The following is a 19,897-nucleotide window of genomic DNA, read 5'->3' as shown; positions in this document are numbered from 1 at the left end:
TCATCTGTTTCTTCTTTATTCTTGCATAAATTGTTGATTTTTTCCTCCATCCGGTTTATGCACTCTAGGACCCTTAATCTGAATTCTTTTTCTGACACGTCGCATGCCTCTGATTCACTTAGCTGCTTTTCTTGGTGATTCCTCCTATTCTTTCCTTTGGGGGGTTTCTTGGTCTACCCATGTTTGATCTCACCGACAGATCTAGATGTTGAGTCGTTCAGGGGCTGCTCCTTGGGTGGCTGTGGCTCCTCGGGCTGCAGTTGCTCCTCGGGCTGCTGTGGTAGCAGTTGCTCCTCCGTTGGCAGCAGCTCCTCTGGTGGGTGCTGTTCACAGCCGTGGTGTCTCCTCTGGCTGACGTGGGAGGCTCCTCACACAGCTGCTGTTCCTCTGACAGAGGGTGTGCTGATCACGAGACTGCTTTTCCTTGGATGGGGGCAGGCTACACTTGCAGCTACTACTCCTTGAACTGGGACGGACTTCTCATGTGACTGCTGTTCCTTGAATGGGGGCTGGCTGCACACTGCTGTTGTTCTTCTGATGTGGTGGGCTGCTTGTGGGGCTACTGCTCCTTGGACTTGGACAGGTTGATTGGAAGTCTGCTGCTCCTCGGATGGGGGTGGGCTGCTTGCAAGGCTGCTGCTCTTTGGATGGGAGTGAGCTGCACACATTGCTGGTCCTCCTCTACAGGTGTCTGGTTATGTGGCTTGCTCTCTAGCACTTTAACCAGACAGGATAAAATTCACCTTAACAAGACATGACTCAAGGGTAACAAAGCATGATTGTACTCATCACACTGATAACCCCAATAGAAGTGACCACCTGAGAAAAGAGAATTAGGGGAGAGAAAAGAGAGTATGAATGATATCTAAGAGAGAGAGAGAGAAAAGAAAAAAAAGATAGGAGAGAAAAGAAGAAGGAGAATATATATATATATATATATATATATATAGATATATATATATAGAGAGAGAGAGAGAGAGAGAGAGAGAGAGAGAGACAGAGAGACAGAGAGAGAAAGAGAGAGAAAAACACCACAGAACCAATAGATAAACCAAACAAAAGCAAACACCAAACACCCAGTAAAGAGGGTGGGGGCAGAATCTGTAGAGGCTGAGCTGATATACAGGAAATAAGGTTAAGAATTGGATAAATATGGGGAGGATCTCACTTCAGTATAGTGGAGGTAGAAAAGGGATGAGTGGATAAGAAGAGACAGAAAGGGAACAAAATAATATATTTACCAAAAAATTGATTTTAAAAAATGGTATAAAAATAGAAAGGAACAAGTAAAAATAAAAGAAAATTGAATGATGAAAAACTAATGTGAAAAGAAGTAGAAAATAAAGCAACAGACAAGAAATCAAGATGGCGGCATAGGTAAACACCGGAAATTACTGCCTTGCACAACCACTTCAAATATACAACTAAAAGACAAAACGGACATCATCCAGAACCATAGGAAGGCTGGTTGAGTGGAAATTCTACAACTAGAAGGAAAGAGAAAAGCACATTGAGACTCAGAGGAGGTGCGGAAGTAAAGTGCAGAGGTACGGAGACCCACTCCGAAAGGGCTGGCAACTGAGGACATGTCGCACGTGGAAAGGGCTGGAAGCTGAGGACATGGTTGTCTTTTTCAATTGGGAGGGAGTCTCAAGCCTCCGACTGCTCTGAACTCCAGTTCTGGGTGAGTCTCTGGGGACCCAGAGTCATTCGGGGAGAAACTGGACTGTCTGGCATCAGGCAGAACTCGAGGGCTGCTTTCTCTCAGAGGTGCTTGCAGTGATTACCGGGACACTGAGACCCAGGGACTCTTAGAGTAGGACTGGGGAGCAGCCATAGGTGCTTGCTCTGCCCTGTTATTCCCTTGAGACCTCGCCCCACCCAATTTTGCACAGAGGCTTTTGCATATGTGAGGCCTGTCCCTTTGCAATTTGAAAATTATCTAACAAATTGTAGCTGGGTCAGAGAGACCCAGAACTTCTAAAAGGCCCAAGGCCCCATAGAAGCTTGCATTGCTTCACAGGTGGGCCTCATCTAGGCACCTCCAAACCCCAAACAAAGAAGAGGGATCTCTCCATAGCTCCTGCTGGGTAGCTTTATGCAAAGGCTAAATTAGCACCTCCTTCAAGAGTCAAGAGCCAGTGTACCCAGTGGTCAGAGGTGGACCATCTGGATTACAACTCCTCAGATCTATAAGGGACACACTCAGGGGGCAGACTCAGTGAGCACCAAAGCCCCACTAAAGCAAGTCTTGCTCCATAAGGGTGCCTCCAGCACAGAAGTTCTCCAGTGCAGACACAGCTGATTCTCACAGCCAATTGGCCTGGTGGTCAATTCCTCTCAATGATACCTACAACAATCAAGGCTTAACTACAACAAGACTGTGCACAAAGCCCACAAAGGGGTGCACCAAGAGTGTCCCCCTCAGGTAATTGGGGAGGCTGAGCCACTGGGCCCTGTAGTACACCTAGCACAGAAAACCACTCTATCAACACAGGGAAGCATTAAAAATGTGGAGTCAAAGAAACAGGTCACAAACATCAGAAATGGAGGAAAGCAAACTACTGGATATAGAGTTCAAAACCACACTTTTAAGGTTTTTCAAGAATTTTCTAGGAACGGCTGATAAATTTAGTGAGACCCTCAATAAGTCTAGTGAAACTGCCGATAAATTTAGTGAGACCCTCAAGAAACCTACGGCGGATTCTCAGCCCTGCCCTAAGGGGCCGCGTGCGTCTCAGTGTCCTGATAATATAATTGCTGCAAGCACCTCTGAGGGAAAGCCGCCCTCGAGTTCTGAGTTCTGCCCGCTGACAGACAGCCCAGTTTCTCCCCGTATGCGTCCTGGGTCCCCAGAGACTTCCCGGAACCGGAGTTCAGATCAGTAGGGAGCTTGTGACTCCCTCCCGATTCAAACAGACAGCCGCGTCCTCAGGTACCAGCCCCTTTCCGCGTACTCTCGAGCCTCTGTACCTTTGCACTTTACTTCCGCAGCTCCTGACCCTCAATGTGCTTTTCTCTTTCCTTCTAGTTGTAGAATTTCCACTCCGCCAGACTTCCTGTAAGTTCTGGATGATGTCCGTTTTGTCTTTTTATTATGCTTTGAAGTTTTTGTAGGAGGCAGCAATTTTGGTCTTTCCCTATGCCGCCATCTTAGTTTCTCCCCATTCTTATTCTTGATGCCTGTTCTCTTTCTCTCTATTTGTTCTTCTTTATAAGTCCCTTTAGCATTTCTTGCAGTGCTGTTTTCGTGGTACTAAACTCTTTTAGCCTCTATTTGTCAGAAAAGCTCTTTATTTCACCTTAAATTTTGAATGAAAGCTTTGCTGTATAGAGCATTCTTGGGTTCAGTCCCTTGGCTTCCATTACCTGGTATTCATCATGCCATTCCCTTATGGCCTAAAGTATTTCTTCTGAGAAGTCATATGACATTCTAATGGGACCTCCCCATAGGTAACTTTCTGACTCTCTCTTACAGTCTTTAGGATTCTTTCTTTGTATTTAATATTTGCCATTTTAATAATATGTGCCTAGGTGTGGGTCTTTTGGGGTTCATCTTGGCTGGGACTCTTTGTGTTTACTGGATGACCTTTTCCTTTACCAGATTTGGGATATTTTCTGCCATTATTTCTCAAACACATTCTTTTTTTTTTTCTTGGATCTTCTCCTTCTGGTACCCCTATTATATGTATGTTGCTTTATTTCATGTTGTCCATGTTGTCCCAAAGCTCCCTTAAACTCTCCTCCTGCTTTTTTATTTCCTTCCATATGCTACTCTCAATGGGTGTTTTTTTATACCTTATAACTCAATGATTCAGTCCTCAGCTACTTTTATTCTACTGATGAATCCTTCCAGGGAGTTCTTTTTCTTTTTTTTAAATTAAATCTTTATTGTTCAGATTATTACATTTGTTCCTCTTTTCCCCCCCCATAGCTCCCCTCCTCCCAGTTCCCATCCCACCCTCCGCCCTCACTCCCCACCCACTGTCCTCATCCATAGGTGCACGATTTTTGTCCAGTCTCTTCCCGCATCTCCCACACCCCTGTCCCCCCAAGAATAGTCAGTCCATTCCCTTTCTATGTCCCTGATTCTATTATAAGCACCAGTTCATTCTGTACATCAGATTATTTATTCACTTGATTCTTAGATTCACTTGTTGATAGATGCATATTTGTTGTTCATAATTTGTATCTTTACCTTTTTCTTCTTTTCCTCTTCTTAAAGGATACCTTTCAGCATTTCATATAATACTGGTTTGGTGGTGATGAAGTCCTTTAGCTTTTCCTTATCTGTGAAGCTCTTTATCTCCGTACCTTTGCACTTTACTTCTGCAGCTCCTCTGAGTCTCAGTGTGCTTTTCTCTTTTCTTCTAGTTGTAGAATTTACACTCAGCCAGCCTTCCTGTAGTTCTGGATGATGTCCGTTTTGTCTTTTCATTGTATTTTTGAAGTTGTTGTGGGAGGCAGCAATTTCCCGGTGTTTACCTATGCTGCCATCTTAGTTTCTCAAAAACTCTTTCCATCATTTTTTCTTATATAGAGCTAAAATATCTTGATCTGCAGTTTGTACCCATTGATTTTTCTTTTTCCTCTATTCTTGGATCATATAAGCCAGTCACACTTACACATGACAGTCTTGAAATTATATAGAGATAGCTGTTCCCTACCTGGAGATTTCACTGGTCCCCTCTCATTTCTCTATATACACATTGTCTCATTCCAACATTCACAAAGCACTGGATAATCTTCCTTCACTTAAAAGTGCTGTAGCATCTGCAAGCAAATAGTAGTTAGGATATCCACTTGTTTAGCAGTGAGTGTTCAACCATAGATGTAGAAGGGGATACCAATTTGTCCGCTACTCATTTTTAAAATTTTATTTTTCAATTACAGTTTGCATTCAAAATTATTTTGTATTACATTCAGGTGTACAAATAGTGGTTAGACAATCATATACTTTAAAAAGTGTTCCCCCAATGTTTCAAGTACCCACCTGGCACAATACATAGTTATTATAAAACTACTAGAGGCCTGGTGCATGAAATTCGTGAATGGGGAGGTTCCCTCAGCCCAGCCTGCACCCTCTCCAATCGGGCCTATACTGGCAGCCGGACATTCCTCTCACAATCTGGGACTTCTGGCTCCTAACCACTCACCTGCCTGCCTGCCTGATCACCCCTAACCACTCTGCCTGCCTGCCCGATTGCCCCTAACCCCTCTGCCTGCCTGCCTGATCGCCCCTAACTGCTCTCCCCTGCCAGCCTGATCACCCTTAACTGCCTCTGCCTCGGCCCCCACCACCATGGCTTTGTCCGGAAGGAAGTCAGATGTCCGGAAGATGGCTGGTCGACCTGGTCTAATGAGCCTATTACCCTTTTATTAGTGTAGATAGATTATATAAGATAGGATTGCTTAAATGGGGGGAAAACCTTTATCAGCAGGAGGAGATAGTCTTTGCAGACAAAAATACATTATCCCTATATTTGGACTGATAGCCAGCCATATGTACTATACTGCCAAACCGGTTATTAAAAAATGGGACCACTTTCTTACACCTTATGTCAAACAGCTGTTGCCCTTAAAACCCCTCCTCTGCCCCCACCTTAGGTTCTGCCTTCACAGTTCACCCAGATTAGGTTGTGAGTAGTTGGTTTCTATGCCAGTCAAGCATCAAAAGCTCCACCTCCTAGGCAGTCATTGGCTCCTCACAGTTCACCCAGATTTGGTTCTGATTGGTCAGTTTCTATGCCAGTCAGCATCAAAAGCTCCACCTCCTAGGCAGCCAGAATGGCCCCCTGACAGCTGTCTCTCTCTCCGGGCCTATCTCTAGGCCTGATCCACAGTCTCTTCAGCAGCTGCAGATCAGGCCCTGCCTCTCTCTCTCTCCAGGCCTCGCCAGCAGCTGTGGAAGCTGCTGATCAGAGGTGCTCCATGCACTTCCTGGTGACTGGTCGTCTGTCTGGTCATTTAGATCGTGATGGCCCTAGGCTATTATTGGTATAGATCAGTGGTTCTCAACCTCTGGGTCGCGACCCCTTTGGCGGTTGAACTACCCTTTCACAGGGGTCACCTAAGACCATCCTGCATATCAGATATTTACATTATGATTCATAACAGTAGCAACATTACAGTTATGAAGTAGCAACGAAAATAATTTTATGGTTGGGTCACAGCATGAGGAGCTGTATTTAAAGAGCCAGCAGGCCCTGACTGGTTTGGCTCAGTGGATAGAGTGTCGGCCTGCGGACTCAAGAGTTCCAGGTTCAATTCCGGTCAAGGGCATGTACCTTGGTTGCGGGCACATCCCCAGTAGGGAGTGTGCAGGAGGCAGCTGGTCGATGTTTCTCTCTCATCAATGTTTCTAGCTCTCTATCCCTCTTCCTTCCTCTCTGTAAAAAAATCAATAAAATATATTTTTAGAAAAAAAATAAAGGGCCAGCAGGTTGAGAACCACTGGTATAGATTGACTGTATTCCCCATACTGTACTTTATCCCCCTGTGACTATTTAAAACTATCAATTTGTACTTCTTAATCCTCTCACCTTACTCAGCTAGCACCCCAACCTTCTTCCCCTTTGCCATTCATCAGTATGTTCTCTGTGTCTATAAGTCTGTTTTTTATTTTGTTTGTTCATTTATTTTGTTCTTTAGATTCCATATATAAGTAAAATCATATGGTATTTGTCTTTCTCTGTGTGGCTTACTTCACTTAGCACAATATCTTCTAGGTTCATCCAGGCTTTCACAATTGGTCAGATTTCATTCTTTTTTATGACTGATATTCTATTGTATATATGTATCATGACTTTTTATTCACTTGTCTATTGATGGGCACTTGGGATACATATATATCTTTGTTAATACAAATAACACTGCAATGAACACAGGGGTACACATATTCTTTTGAATCAATGTTTAGTGTTTCTTTGGATATATTCCCAGAAGTGGAATCACTGGGTATTAAAGTAGTTTCATTTTTAATTTTTTGAGGTAACTCTGTACTGCTTTCCACAGTGACTGCTCCAATCTGCATTCCCACTAACAGTGCATGAGGGTTCCCTTTTTCTACATCCTCACCAACATTTGCTGCTAGTTGATTTATTGATGATAGCAATTCTGACAGATGTGAGGTGATATCTACCTGTGGTTTTAATTTGCATTTCTCTGATGATTAGTGATGATGACCATTCTTTCATATGTCTATTGGTCATCTGTATGTCCTCTTTGGAGAAATGTCTATTCAGGTGTTTTACCCATTTTCAACTGGATTTTTTTTTTGGTGTTGAGTTTTATAAGTTTCTTTTAAAATTTGGATATTAAGCCCTTATCAGATGTATTGGTTGTTTTCCCATTAGGTGGGTTGTCTTTTCATTTTGTTGATGATTTCCTTTGCTTTGCAAAACCGTGTTGGTTTGATGTAATCTCATTTGCTTATTTTTTCTTTTGTTTCTCTTGCCCAAATAGATATATCAGAAAAAAATATTGCTATGAGAAGTTTCCAAGATTTTACTGCTTATCTTTTCTTCTAGTATTTTTTATGGTTTTGACCCTAACACTTAAGTCTTTTATGTGTTTTTTGCCTTAAAAATATCTATTTTACCCGGCTTCTGGGGCAGCGAGTGGCCTGGCCGGGCGCCGAGCGTGCGCGGCGGGGAAGAATGGTTGAGCGACCGTTCTGGCTCCCGGCTCGAGGGTCGGTCGGTCGTCAGGCCGCAGCCCCACGGGCCGTCTTCCTGTATCTCGCCGGCAGGCACCCTGGCCGTGGGCACCTGCTCGGCGCGGGGCCGCTGGGCGGCGACATGAAGGTCACGGCGCTCGATGGGCGCCAGCTGCACAAGATGCTCCGCAAAGAGGCGGCGGCGCGCTGCGTGGTGCTGGACTGCCGGCCCTACCTGGCCTTCGCCGCCTCCAGCGTGCGCGGCTCCCTCAATGTCAACCTTAACTCGGTGGTGCTGCGGCCGGCACGCGGCGGCGCGGTGTTGGCGCGCTACGTGCTGCCCGACGAGGCGGCCCGCGTCCGGCTGCTGCAGGAGGGCGGCGGCGGCGGCGTGGCGGCCGTGGTCGTGCTGGACCAGGGCAGCCGCCACTGGCAGAAGCTGCGCGAGAAGAGTGCCGCGCGTCGTGCTCACCTCGCTGCTCGCCTGCCTGCCCGCCGGCCCGCGGGTCTACTTCCTCAAAGGGGGATATGAGACTTTCTACTCGGAATATCCTGATTGTTGCGTGGACGTAGAACCCACCTCCCAAGAGAAGGTTGAGACAGAGAGAGCCCTCATCAGCCAGTGTGGGAAACCAGTGCTCAGCATCAGCTACAGGCCAGCTCATGACCAGGGCGGCCCAGTTGAAATCCTTCCGTTCCTCTACCTTGGAAGTGCCTACCATGCATCCAAGTGCGAGTTGCTCGCCAACCTGCACATCACGGCCCTGCTGAATGTCTCGCGGCGGACCTCCGAGGCCTGCATGAGCCACCTACACTACATATGGATCCCCGTGGAGGACAGCCACACGGCTGACATTAGCTCCCACTTTCAAGAAGCAATAGACTTCATTGACTGTGTCAGGGAAAAGGGAGGCAAGGCCCTGGTCCACTGTGAGGCTGGGATCTCCCGTTCACCCACCATCTGCATGGCTTACCTCATGAAGACCAGGCAGTTTCGCCTAAAGGATGCCTTCGATTACATCAAGCAGAGGAGGAGTGTGGTCTCGCCCAACTTTGGCTTCATGGGCCAGCTCCTGCAGTATGAATCTGAGATCCTGCCTTCCATGCCCACCCCCCAGGTTCCCTCTTGCCAAGGGGAGGCAGCCAGCTCTTCCTTCAGAGCCCATTTGCAGACACTGAGCCCTGATGTTCAGGGTTCCTACTACACATTCCCTACCTCGGTGCTGGCGCCAGTGCCCACCCACTGGACGGTCTCAGAGCTCAGCAGGAGCGCCATGGCCACAGCCACATCCTGCTAAAACTGGATGGGAGAACCCGCCCAGCCCCAAGAACAACTGTGATTTTGTTTTTTAAACTGGTGGACATCTCATACCTGTGCAATACTGAAGACCCCCTCTGTTCCGCTGCTCCAGTGGGATAGTGAAGGGTCCCCAGGTTTGCAAACGAACTTCAGACTGACCTCGGGGTAGGTTCTCGGGACTGAAGGAAGGCCAAGCCATTATGAGAGCACAGCTTGTGCTGACTACTGTACTTCCAGATCCCCCTGCCCTTTCAGGACTGCCTAGTCCTGGCACCTCAAAGTTCGCCTTTTCATTTCAAGCATAAGGCAACAAACACCTGCAGCAACATGGGAGAAAGCAGCTGCTAGACCTGGAGAAAAGGCAGTCAAGAAGCCAATTTATTCTGAAGGAAGCACAATTTCCACCTTACTTTTTGAACTTTGGCAGTCTCCGTGTCTGTCTCTGTTACTTCAGGGAATAAGCTGATCATCTAGTCAGGAAAGTAACCCTATAGGGTTTGTAGGGACCCCATATATATGCTGATTTGAACCCTCATATCTTCTTGAGATTCCCCCTTGGGTCCCACAGAGGCAGCTTGTTGAAGTAGCGAGATGTAGACACTTCTGAGTTGCCTTTTCACTGTGGGTTCTTCCCTGACTTTGAACTTTGGCATGACTCTTACTCATACTTGAACCTTTCTTGTTACACCTCTACTCAAAGCAACTCTTGTGTCATTTTAAAGAGAGTTCCTTAGACCATAGACCAAAAATCACCCATTTGAGGTGGTGGCGTGGGTGCCAGGAGAAAAGGGTACCTACTGTCTGGGTCAGTGTCATTGACACGGTCTTTTTCCCCAGCTTGCTGTCCTTATATGTGCTTGTCTCGTCTCTTGTGACACTTGTTTTTCCCTCCCCTACCCCTGGAGATTGTCTTCAAGATGTTGACTTCTAGGATTTGTAGATTTCGTAGTGTGGTACTACTTTATATTTTGTCTAGGTTATTTCTCCAGGGGAAAAGGCAATAATTTCCTAAAATCCATACAAATGTGAAGAAAAGCAGTATGTAATTGGTCGTCATTTTTTTATAGTGTTAAATAAAAATAGTAAAAAGAAAAAAAATCTATTTTAATAAATGAATGTTTCCCAAAGTGTGATGACACAGAATATTAGAAGAAATGATATTAAATAAGGATTTTAAATGTGAATTTGGGTTTTAAATCATAAAGAAAAATCATCAAATACCAGAAGTAGAAAATGTTTCTTATTAGAAGGGGATTTCATTCCATAATCCCATTTTATAAATTTAAATTTTAAATGTAAAGAGATCAAGTGATTTATCAGATCATGGATTTTTTTTACTAAAAGACACCTTAAACCTCATGTAGTCCAAATATTCAGGTGCCTTGGGCTACTCAGCTTATATTTCTTTTTTTTTATTATTGTTGACTCTATTACAGCTATCCCACATTCACCTCAACTTTGCCTCCCTCCACCCTGTCCCAGCCCCTCCTCGGCTTTCACCACACTATTGTCTGTGTCCATGGTCTATGCATATATTTTTTGGTTGATCTTGTGCAGTCCTCCCACTCTCCTCCCCTCTGAGATTTGCCAGTCTGTTCCATTTATGCATACCTCTAGTCCTATTTTGTTTGTCAGTTTATTTTTTTTTCTTTAGATTCCACACATCAGTGAGGTCAGGTGATATTCGTCTTTCTTTAACTGGCTTATTTTCTTAGCATAATAACATCCAGGTACATCCATGCTGTTGCAACAGGCAAGAGTTCCTTCTTTTTTATAGCTGCATAGTATACCACAACTTTATCCACTTATCTAATGATAGGCATTTGGGAGCTCACTTGGTTAGAGTGCCCTCCCCATATGCAAAGGTTGTACCTTCGTTCCCTGGTCAGGGCACATAGAAGCAACAACCAATGAATGCATAAATAAGTGGAAAAACAAATTGATGTTTCTCTCTCTCTTTCTCCCTTCCTCTCTAGCAGTCAATTTAAAAAAAGAAACATTAGTTTCTTAACATTGTTGGCTGACAATTTAGCTTCTGATATGAGGTTACGGAAAACTAGGTAAAAATGAGTGTCATTCTTTTTAAAATATATACTAGTATTTTTATTGATTTCAGAGAGAAGAGAGATAGAAGCATCAGTGATGAGAATCACTGATTGGCTGCCTCCTGCAGCCCCCCCCCCCCCCCACTGGAGATGGAGCCAGCAATCCAGGCATGTGCCTTGACCGGGAATCAAACCCCTGACTCCCTGATTCATAGGTCAATGCTCAATCACTGAGCAACAATGGGCAACTATGTTAGATACTAAAGAAGGCTTCCCCACAATCCATATGCATCTGCTTTGACTGGTGGTTTCTATCAACCTACAAAGACTGTGACTTATTGGTGAGGGCAGCTGGACAACTCTGAGAGCAACTTAGAGAAATCCACTTGGGCACACTCTGTAGAGGAACTCCTTCTCTGGAAATAGCACCCCAGATAAGTGCACAAAAACAAGACACCCTTGTGGACCTATTTCCTCCCGCTTTCAACAGCCCGCTGCCTGAAGTGTGTAGAATTTGACAGCAGTATTGAGAGCTGATGAGGAGGAGAAGATGGAAAGGAGTCTAGCAACTTAAAAATCTCATAGCATTCTCTGTGAGGTGACTTTTTCTGTTGGTGGCGCAATTTATTTAAGATTTAAAGAAGATACTAAGGCCTGTGATAGTATCATCATGTCATATCTGAGCTTATTGAAATGTTTCCTCCCTTTCCTTATTCTTTATATCACAGTTTGCTTTTTGTATTCTTAAGTTGATGTGTTTGTTTCCTATTAGTACTTGCAACACCATATCGCCACCATGAGTTCTATCAGAATGACTTCTAACAAGGAGGGGGAAGGCTTGTGTTCCCAACTCCCTATGACATTTTGGCCTATTGACAAAACTACCCCCATAGTTTTAGAGTATCTAAGCTTTTATTAATTTTGGTAAGAGCATTGCTATATCTTTCTGATATCATTTTTATTGCTAAGAGGTGCTAGGCATTTATTTAGCCTGTCACCTTAAGATTTGTCTAAATCAAATCTACCCAAACATAATATAAATTAGAAACCTGTATTTGTATTTTCTTATTAAAAAAAACCCCCACACACTTAATTTTTACTTTTGAACTGAGAGTCCTTTATAATGAGTACATAAAGTGAATGTTAAATAATCAGTGGAGTATGTTAAAATAAAAAAAAAAATGATAGGCATTTGGGCTGTTTCCAGATCTTGGCAATTGTAAATAACAATGCTATGAATATAGGGGTGCATATATTCCTTCTAATGGGTGTTTTGGGATTCTTAGGATACATTCCCAGAAGTGGGATTACAAGGTCAAAAGGCAGTTCCAATTTTAATTTTTTGAGGAAACTCCATACTGTTTTCCACAATGGCTGCACCAGTCTGCATTCTCACCAACAGTGCACTAGGGTTCTGTTTTCTCCACATCCTCACCAGCACTTGTTTGTTAACTTATTGGTAGTTGGCATTCTAACCAATGTGAGGTGGTACCTCACTGTAGTTTTTATTTGCATCTCTCTGATGGTGAGTGACCTTGAGCATCTTTTCCTATATCTATTGGCCATCTGAATGTCCTCTTTGGAGAAGTGTATATTCAGGTCTTTTGCCCATTTCTTATGGGATTGTTTATCTTCCTGTGCCGGGGTCCAACCCCAGCAGGTCCAGGGGTCCCCAAAGGTGTAGACGGAGTCGGCGAAGAAGGAAGGACACGGAGACAGTGTTCAGTTGATCAGCAGCCTAGGCAGGATCTCCAGCCAGGATCTCCAGCCAAGTTCTGGTCTGGATCTCCAGCGAAGTTCTGCTTTGGATCTCCTGCCAGGTTCGGTAGCCAGTTGTCTTGCTAGGTTCTCCAGGTTCTCCAGCCAGGTTCAGTCATCAGGTTCTAGTCAGGTTCTCTTGCCAATTTCTGTAGTCAGGTTCAGTCCAGGATCTTTTGCCATGTTCTCTCGCTAGGTTCTGTCTCTAGGTTCTGAGGCCAGTTTCTGTCCAGGATCTTTTGCCATGTTCTCTCCAGCGAAGTTCTTCTGTCTCTAGAGAACGTTCTATGTAGGTTCTGTGCCTAGGTTCTGTCTCTCTTGTTCTGTGTTCTAAGTTCTGTGTTCTAAGTTCTGACTCTTGCTGTCTTATTACATCTGTATTTATACCAGTTGATTCAATCCTATCAATCTCTATTACAAAGGTTAGGGTGTTTCTTATCTCCATTCCAGGGAGTAAAGATTATGTAGCTTAAGCATGATTGTTCATAGTTAAAGTGATTAATTACCCGCCTGGCACTTAGTTAAGAGGTTTTATTCCCTCCCTAACTTCAGGGGAAAATCCCTACCTGGGGAAACAACCTTTCTCAGAGACCTTGGTTAAAACACATAGTGCCAAGAAGGTGAGCAAACATATTAAGAACAGTATGCCATATATGCCAGGTCCCTTGAAACAGCAAGGATGGACCGGCTCCCGGCATTCCTGGTGTTGAGTTGTATAAATTCTTTTTTTAAAAAAATCTTTAATTTCTTTATTGGTTAAGGTATTACAAATGTGTCCTCATCCCTCCATTAACCCCCAACTTCCCCCCTCCCACTCATGCTCTCATCCCCCTGTTGTCCGTGTCCATTGGTTTGGCTTATATGCATGCATACAAGTCCTTTAGTTGATCTCTTCCCCTTACCCCCACCCTCCCCTACTTTCCCTCTGGGGATTGATAGTCTGATCGCTGTTTCTCTGTCTTTGGATCTGTCCCAGTTCATCAGTCTATGTTGTTCTCTATATTCCACAAATGACTGAGATCATGTGGTATTTATCTTTCTCTGACTGGCTTATTTCACTTAGCATAATGCTCTCCAGTTCCATCCGTGTTGTTGCAAATGGCAAGAGTTCCTTCTTTTTTACTGCAGCATAGTATTCCATTGTGTAGATGTACCACAGTTTCTTAATCCACTCATCTGCTGATGGGCACTTTGGCTGTTTCCAAATCCTAGCTATGGTGAATTGAGCTGCTATGAACATAGGGGTGCATATATCCTTTCTGATTGGTGTTTCTGGCTTCTTGGGGTATATTCCTAAAAGTGGGATCACTGGGTCAAATGGGAGTTCCATTTTTAGTTTTTTTGAGGAAACTCCATACTGTTCTCCACAGTGGCTGCACCAGTCTGCATTCCCACCAGCAGTGCAGAAGGGTTCCTTTTTCTCCACATCCTCTCCAACACTTGTTTGTTGATGATAGCCATTCTGGCGGGTGTGAGATGATACCGCATTGTCGTTTTGATTTGCGTCTCTCGTATAATTAGTGACTTTGAGCATGTTTTCATATGTCTTTCTGCCTTCTGTATGTCCTCTTTCGAAAAGTGTCTATCTAGGTCCATTGCCCATTATTTGATTGGATTGTTTATCTTCCTAATGTTAAGTTGCATGAGTTCCCTGTAAATGTTGGAGATTAAACTCTTATCAGTGATATTATTGGCAAATATGTTCTCCCATGCAGAGGGCCTTCTTGTTGGGCCCTTTCAAGACTGCTTTCGCTGTATCCCATAGGTGTTGGATTGTTGTGTTTTCATTGTTTTTTGTTGCCATGATGTTTTTTATTTCTTCTTTGATCTCTCTGGTAACCCAGTCATTGTTTAATAGCATGCTATTTAGTCTCCATGTGTTTGATTTTTTTGGATTGTTTTTATTGTAGTTGATTTCCAGTTTTATGCCATTGTGATCTGAGAAGATGCTTGATATGATTTCTATCTTCTTGAATTTGAAGTGACTTTGCCTGTGACCCAATATATGGTCTATCTTTGAAAATGACCCATGTGCACTTGAGAAGAATGTATATTCTCTGGCTTTGGGGTGAAATGTTCTGAAGATGTCAATTAATTCCATCTGATCTACTGAGTCATTTAGGATTGATGTTTCTTTGCTGATTTTTTGTTTAGAGGATTTGTCCAATGGTGATAGTGGGGTATTAAAGTCCCCTAGTATGATTGTATTACTGTCAATCTCTCCCTTGATCCCCTCCAGAAGTTTTCTTATGTATTTGGTTGCTCCTATATTGGGTGCATATATGTTTACCAGAGTTATTTCTTCTTGTTGGATTGCTCCCTTTAATATTAGGAAGTGGCCTTCCTTATCTCTTTTTATGTCCTTTACTTTGAGATCTAATTTGTCAGATATAAGTATTGCTACCCCAGCTTTTTTTCCATTTCCATTTGCCTGTAAAACCTTTTTCCATCCCTTCACCATCAGTCTTTGTGCACCTTTTTTTTCTGAGGTGGGTTTCCTGTAGACAGCAGATATTTGGGTCATGTTTTCTTATCCACTCAGTTACCCTATGTCTTTTGATTGGGGCATTTAATCCATTTACATTTAAAATTATTATTGATAGATATTTGTTTGTCGCCATTTTTATTCTTTACCCCTGTGTTCCCTTCTTCGTTTCTTATTTTTTCTTTTTACAGCAGACCTTTTAGCATTTCTTGCATTGCTGGTTTGGTGGTAATAAATTCCCATAGTCCTTTTTTGTTGGTGAGGCTCCTGATTTCACCCTCAATTTTGATTGATAGCCTTGCTGGGTACAGTATTCTTGGATTTAGACCCTTCCTTTGCATGACTTTGTATATTTCATTCCATTCCCTTCTTCCCTGATGTGTTTCTGTTGAGAAATCAGTCGCTAGCCTGATGGGGGATCCTTTGTAGGTAATTTTTTTCTCTCTCTGGCCACTTTTAAGATTCTTTCTTTGTCATTAGTGTTTGCCAATTAAATTATAATGTGCCTTGGCATTGGTCTTTTGGTGTTCATTTTGTTTGGGACTCTGTGAACTTCTTGGATTTGTGTGAGTTTTTTCTTCCCTATATCAGGGAAATTTTCTGTCATTTTTTCAAACAGGTTTTCTATTCCTTGCTCAGTTTCCTCTCCTTCTGGCATCCCTATTATGCGGATGTTGTTTCATTTTGTGTTGTCCCAAAGTTCTCTTCGGCTATCCTTGTGCTTTTTAATTTTTTTTCCCTAGAAGCTGTTCTGCTTGGGTATTTTTTCCTACCCTGTCTTCTAGCTCACTGATGCAGTCCTCTGTTTCTTCTAGTCCACTGTTGATGCTTTCTATTGAGTTCTTTATAGCAGTGATGCCATTTTTCATTTCCTCTTGGTTCTTACACATATTGTTGAATTTGTCTTCCATTCTTTTCATCCATCTTATAACCATTTCTCTGAATTCTTTTTCTGACAGGTTGCCTGCCTCCATTTAGTTTACTTCCTTTTCTGGTGATGGCTGTTTTTCTTTCATATGTGGGCTGTTTCTTTGTTTCCCCATGATCTCTCTTTTCCAGGTGTTTGGTTATGTATTTCCCTCTCTGCTGTGTTGATTTAAAGGCACAAAGTACAACACAACAAGGCACAAAGCAGAAGGCACTGAACACAAATGTATTCATGATACTAATAACCCCAAATAAAGGTGACCACCAGATCAGAGAGAATTAGGGGATAAGGAAGAAAGAAGAGAAAAAGAAAAAAAGGAGTGCAAAAATTAAATTTGGAAAAGGAAAAAAAAGTATGAGAGAAAAGAAAGAGAATGAAATAGAAGAGGGGAAGAAACTATTTATATGGGGAGAAAACTCCAATAGAACAGCCACTAATCCCAACAAATTCCAGCAACAGAATGCAAACTACAAACAACAATTGATATCAAGCGAGGCGAGGGAAAACAGGAGCAAAAAAAAAATATATATATATCCGGAAAAGAAAAAAAATACCAAAAATAAACAAACAGAAAAATAGAAAGAAAAAGCAAAACAATCTCACAAACAAGCATTATAAAAAACCCAATATACTGAACAATCAAGTAAACAACAACCAAATGACAGAGAGTGAAAAAAAATTGGATAGTGAAGAAAGAGAAGAGAGAGGTGTATATGGATTTAGAGCAGGGGATTGGAAATTAGAAATATATAAGTAGGGTGAAATTTTAACAGGGGGTAAACAGAAGGAAAAGGGAAAATGTAAAGCAGGAATAGGGTAAGAGAAACAGGACAACAAAAGGGGAAAAGTGAGGAGGATAGTTTTGGCATAAAGGTAAAGTTGAGGTAGAGTAAAATGATGCTAAAGGAAAGATGAAAATAGAATTTAGAACACTAATCCCAAAATAAGATAAAGAGAAAATATAATGACACTTTAAAAAAGGTAAAATGGTAGTAGTAATAATACTGGTTAAAAATAAAAATGTAGTAATTAAAAAGGTAAAATCAGGTGTTAAAAAATTTAGTTTCTTACGTAAAAGTTGAAAAAAATAAGATAAAAAAATAAAAATGTGCAGTAGTGAAGTCCTTCAGTTCCTCTACTCTTCTGTTTGACATGCCTTAGTCCTGTCAGGTATTCAGGAGAGTGTTGAAATTCCCTGCGATACACTGTTCCTCCGTGTTGTAAACCACAGTTCTGATTTTAAAGTAGGCTGTATTTTGTTCCCAGACTGCCTTTATGTGTGTTTACAGAAGTGTCAGTTTTTGGTTCAGCCCCTGGGTGGTAGTGTTTCTGGATTGACCTCCGAGGCTATAAGTCCTCTCTAGCCAGTAGTTTGGGAGAGTCGACTGCCACAGAGTTGTTTCTTTGATTGTTACTCCCAGCTCTGATTCCCAGGTTCCACAAAAACAACTTTTCCCTGCAGTCTCTGCGAGTGACCCCAATTGGGCGATCCTATGTATTGGGTTTAATAATCAAATGCAAAGATTTAAAGGGGAGAGAGAGAAAAAGAAGGGCCTGAGGAGGTGCACGAGCTCTCGCAACCCTCCACCGTCCAGCTCTGTGCGCAGTCTCTTCCGCACATCCTCTCTCCCCTGGCACTAAGCAGTGGGTACACTGGTAAAATCCGAGGCTGCCTTTTTGCACCCAGTCCAGCTATGGGCTTATTTTTAGAGTTCCCTTCTGGCAGCAGTCCTGTGAGACCCCTTCCACACTCACGGATCACACTGGCCCCACAGGCCGTGAACCTTGTGGGGTGCAGATTTCCCCATGCACGTTCCTCTCTCCAACCTGAATTGCAAACCGCACCCTTATCAAGGCGGAATCTGACCTTTCCTTGAGGAGGAGCAGGGCTCCTCTGAGTCCATGTATTCAAGCTGCTTTAAATCCAGTGTTTCTGGGTCAGTAGCCGATTCCTGGGTGCCGTGGTTGCAGGGTCTCAGGATGTATATGCTTCTGAAAACAGCCACTCAAGATGGCACGGACCAGGGTCTTTTTTTTTTTATTCCAGATGAATTTTTGGAGAGTTTTTTCTAGGTCTTTGAAGTATGCCATTGGTAGTTTAATGGGGATTGCATTGAATCTATAGATTGGTTTTGATAGTATGGACATTTTAATGATCTTGATTCTACCAATCCATGAACACGGTATATTCTTCCATTTGTTTATATCTTCCTCTATCTCTTTTTTCAGCATCCTGTAATTTTCTGAGTACAGTTTCTTTACCTCCTTGGTTAAATTTATTCATAGGTATCTTATTATTATTTTTTTTAATGGTAAATGGGATTGTGTTTTAGTTTCTCTTTCTGTGAGTTCATTATTGGCGTATAAAAAAGCCATAGATTTCTGGTGCTGTAGACCAATTCCAGCATGTCATAATTTTAAGAGTTCCATCAAAAGGTTGATGAAACTTGGGGACTCAACAGGGTTGAGTCACACATGTAGTCACCTGTTGGGAATGGCTAAAGGCATTTCCCCAAACCTGCATAGGAAACTGATTGTGGCTGCCAGACAGTGAAAGGGCATCTTAATCTACATGTTATTGCCTCCTACTGGCCAAACACCTGAACAGCCGTAGGCTATTCCCCCATTCTGACAATGGACTCTGTACCCTTTGAAACCTTACCCATTGAAGTGTATTATCTCCACCTTGCCTTAGGAGAAATTGTGTTAATAAAAGCAAGGGTCCTAGACAAGAAGGGACACTCTTCAGTTCCTTTAGCTGAAGGTCCTTGACCCCCAATGCCTTTCAAAATTATATCTCATCTCCGGATTCTTTATTAGTCTCTGGATTTCTATGTCATCTACGCACAGCCCCTTTTCCAGATTCCTGAACCCTTCTTGATGCTGGGACATGAACCCCGGCATAAATGGACTCCTGAAGTGGGACTAGAGTGACAACATTCTGGGTGTTAATTTTGTATCTTGCTACATTGCTGAATTCATTTATTAGTTCTGGTAGTTTTTTTAATGCGGTCTTTATCGTTTTCTATGTACAATATCACGTCATCTGTGAATAATAACAATTTTACTTCCTTTCCAATTTGGATGCCTTCTATTTCTTTTTCTTGTCTGATTGCTATGACTAGCACTTCGAGTACTATGTCAAACAGGAGTGGTGAAAGTGGGCATCCCTGTCTTGTTACTGTTCTTAGGGGAAATGGTTTTAGATTTTCCCCATTGAGTATGATGTTGCCTGTAGGTTTGTCATATGAGGATTTTATTATGTTGAGGTATGATCCCTCTATTCCCACTTTGCTGAGAGTTTTTTTTAATCAGGAAAGGGTGTTAGATTTTGTCAAATGCCTTTTATGCATGAATTGATATGATTAATTGATTTTTGTCTCTCAATTTGTTTATGTGATGTATCATCTTTATCGATTTGTGGATATTGTACCAGCCTTGCATCCCTGGAATAAATCCCATTAGGTGATGATGTATGATCTTTCTAATGTAATGCTGGATCTGATTTGCTAGAATTTTGTTGAGGATTTTAGCATCTATATTCATCAGGGATATTGGCCTGCAATTCTCTTTCTTTGTAGTGTCTTCACCTGGTTTTGCCTTTTAATTTAATCTTACCTTAGGATCTAGTATACGTATATACAGATGCGGTTGGTGAATAAAGACACATAGGCCTCACATCATCAAATGACATTATGAACAAAATATATGTATATATCACAAT

The 19,897-nt window shown here is 42.6% G+C and overlaps 2 protein-coding genes across 4 annotated transcripts in view; both read left to right on the top strand.

The window, feature by feature from the left end:
- The window catches only part of ZDHHC15 (zinc finger DHHC-type palmitoyltransferase 15), a 414,649-nt gene that overhangs the window by 15,928 nt on the left and 378,824 nt on the right, over positions 1 to 19,897 (top strand). The gene's annotated exons all lie outside the window — the stretch shown is intronic.
- Positions 7,761 to 10,009, top strand: LOC118653832 (dual specificity protein phosphatase 5-like). Its single transcript, XM_036304661.1, is given in 2 exon segments — positions 7,761 to 8,113; positions 8,115 to 10,009. Coding segments are annotated over 2 exon segments (1,155 nt in total). The 5' UTR covers positions 7,761 to 7,799; the 3' UTR covers positions 8,956 to 10,009.

The sequence above is a fragment of the Myotis myotis genome, unplaced genomic scaffold (genome assembly GCF_014108235.1).
Source record: "Myotis myotis isolate mMyoMyo1 unplaced genomic scaffold, mMyoMyo1.p scaffold_m19_p_4, whole genome shotgun sequence".
NCBI classification, from domain to species: domain Eukaryota; kingdom Metazoa; phylum Chordata; class Mammalia; order Chiroptera; family Vespertilionidae; genus Myotis; species Myotis myotis.
The sequence above is the reverse complement of the archived record's forward strand: the minus strand, read 5'-3'. Positions and strand labels throughout refer to the sequence as shown.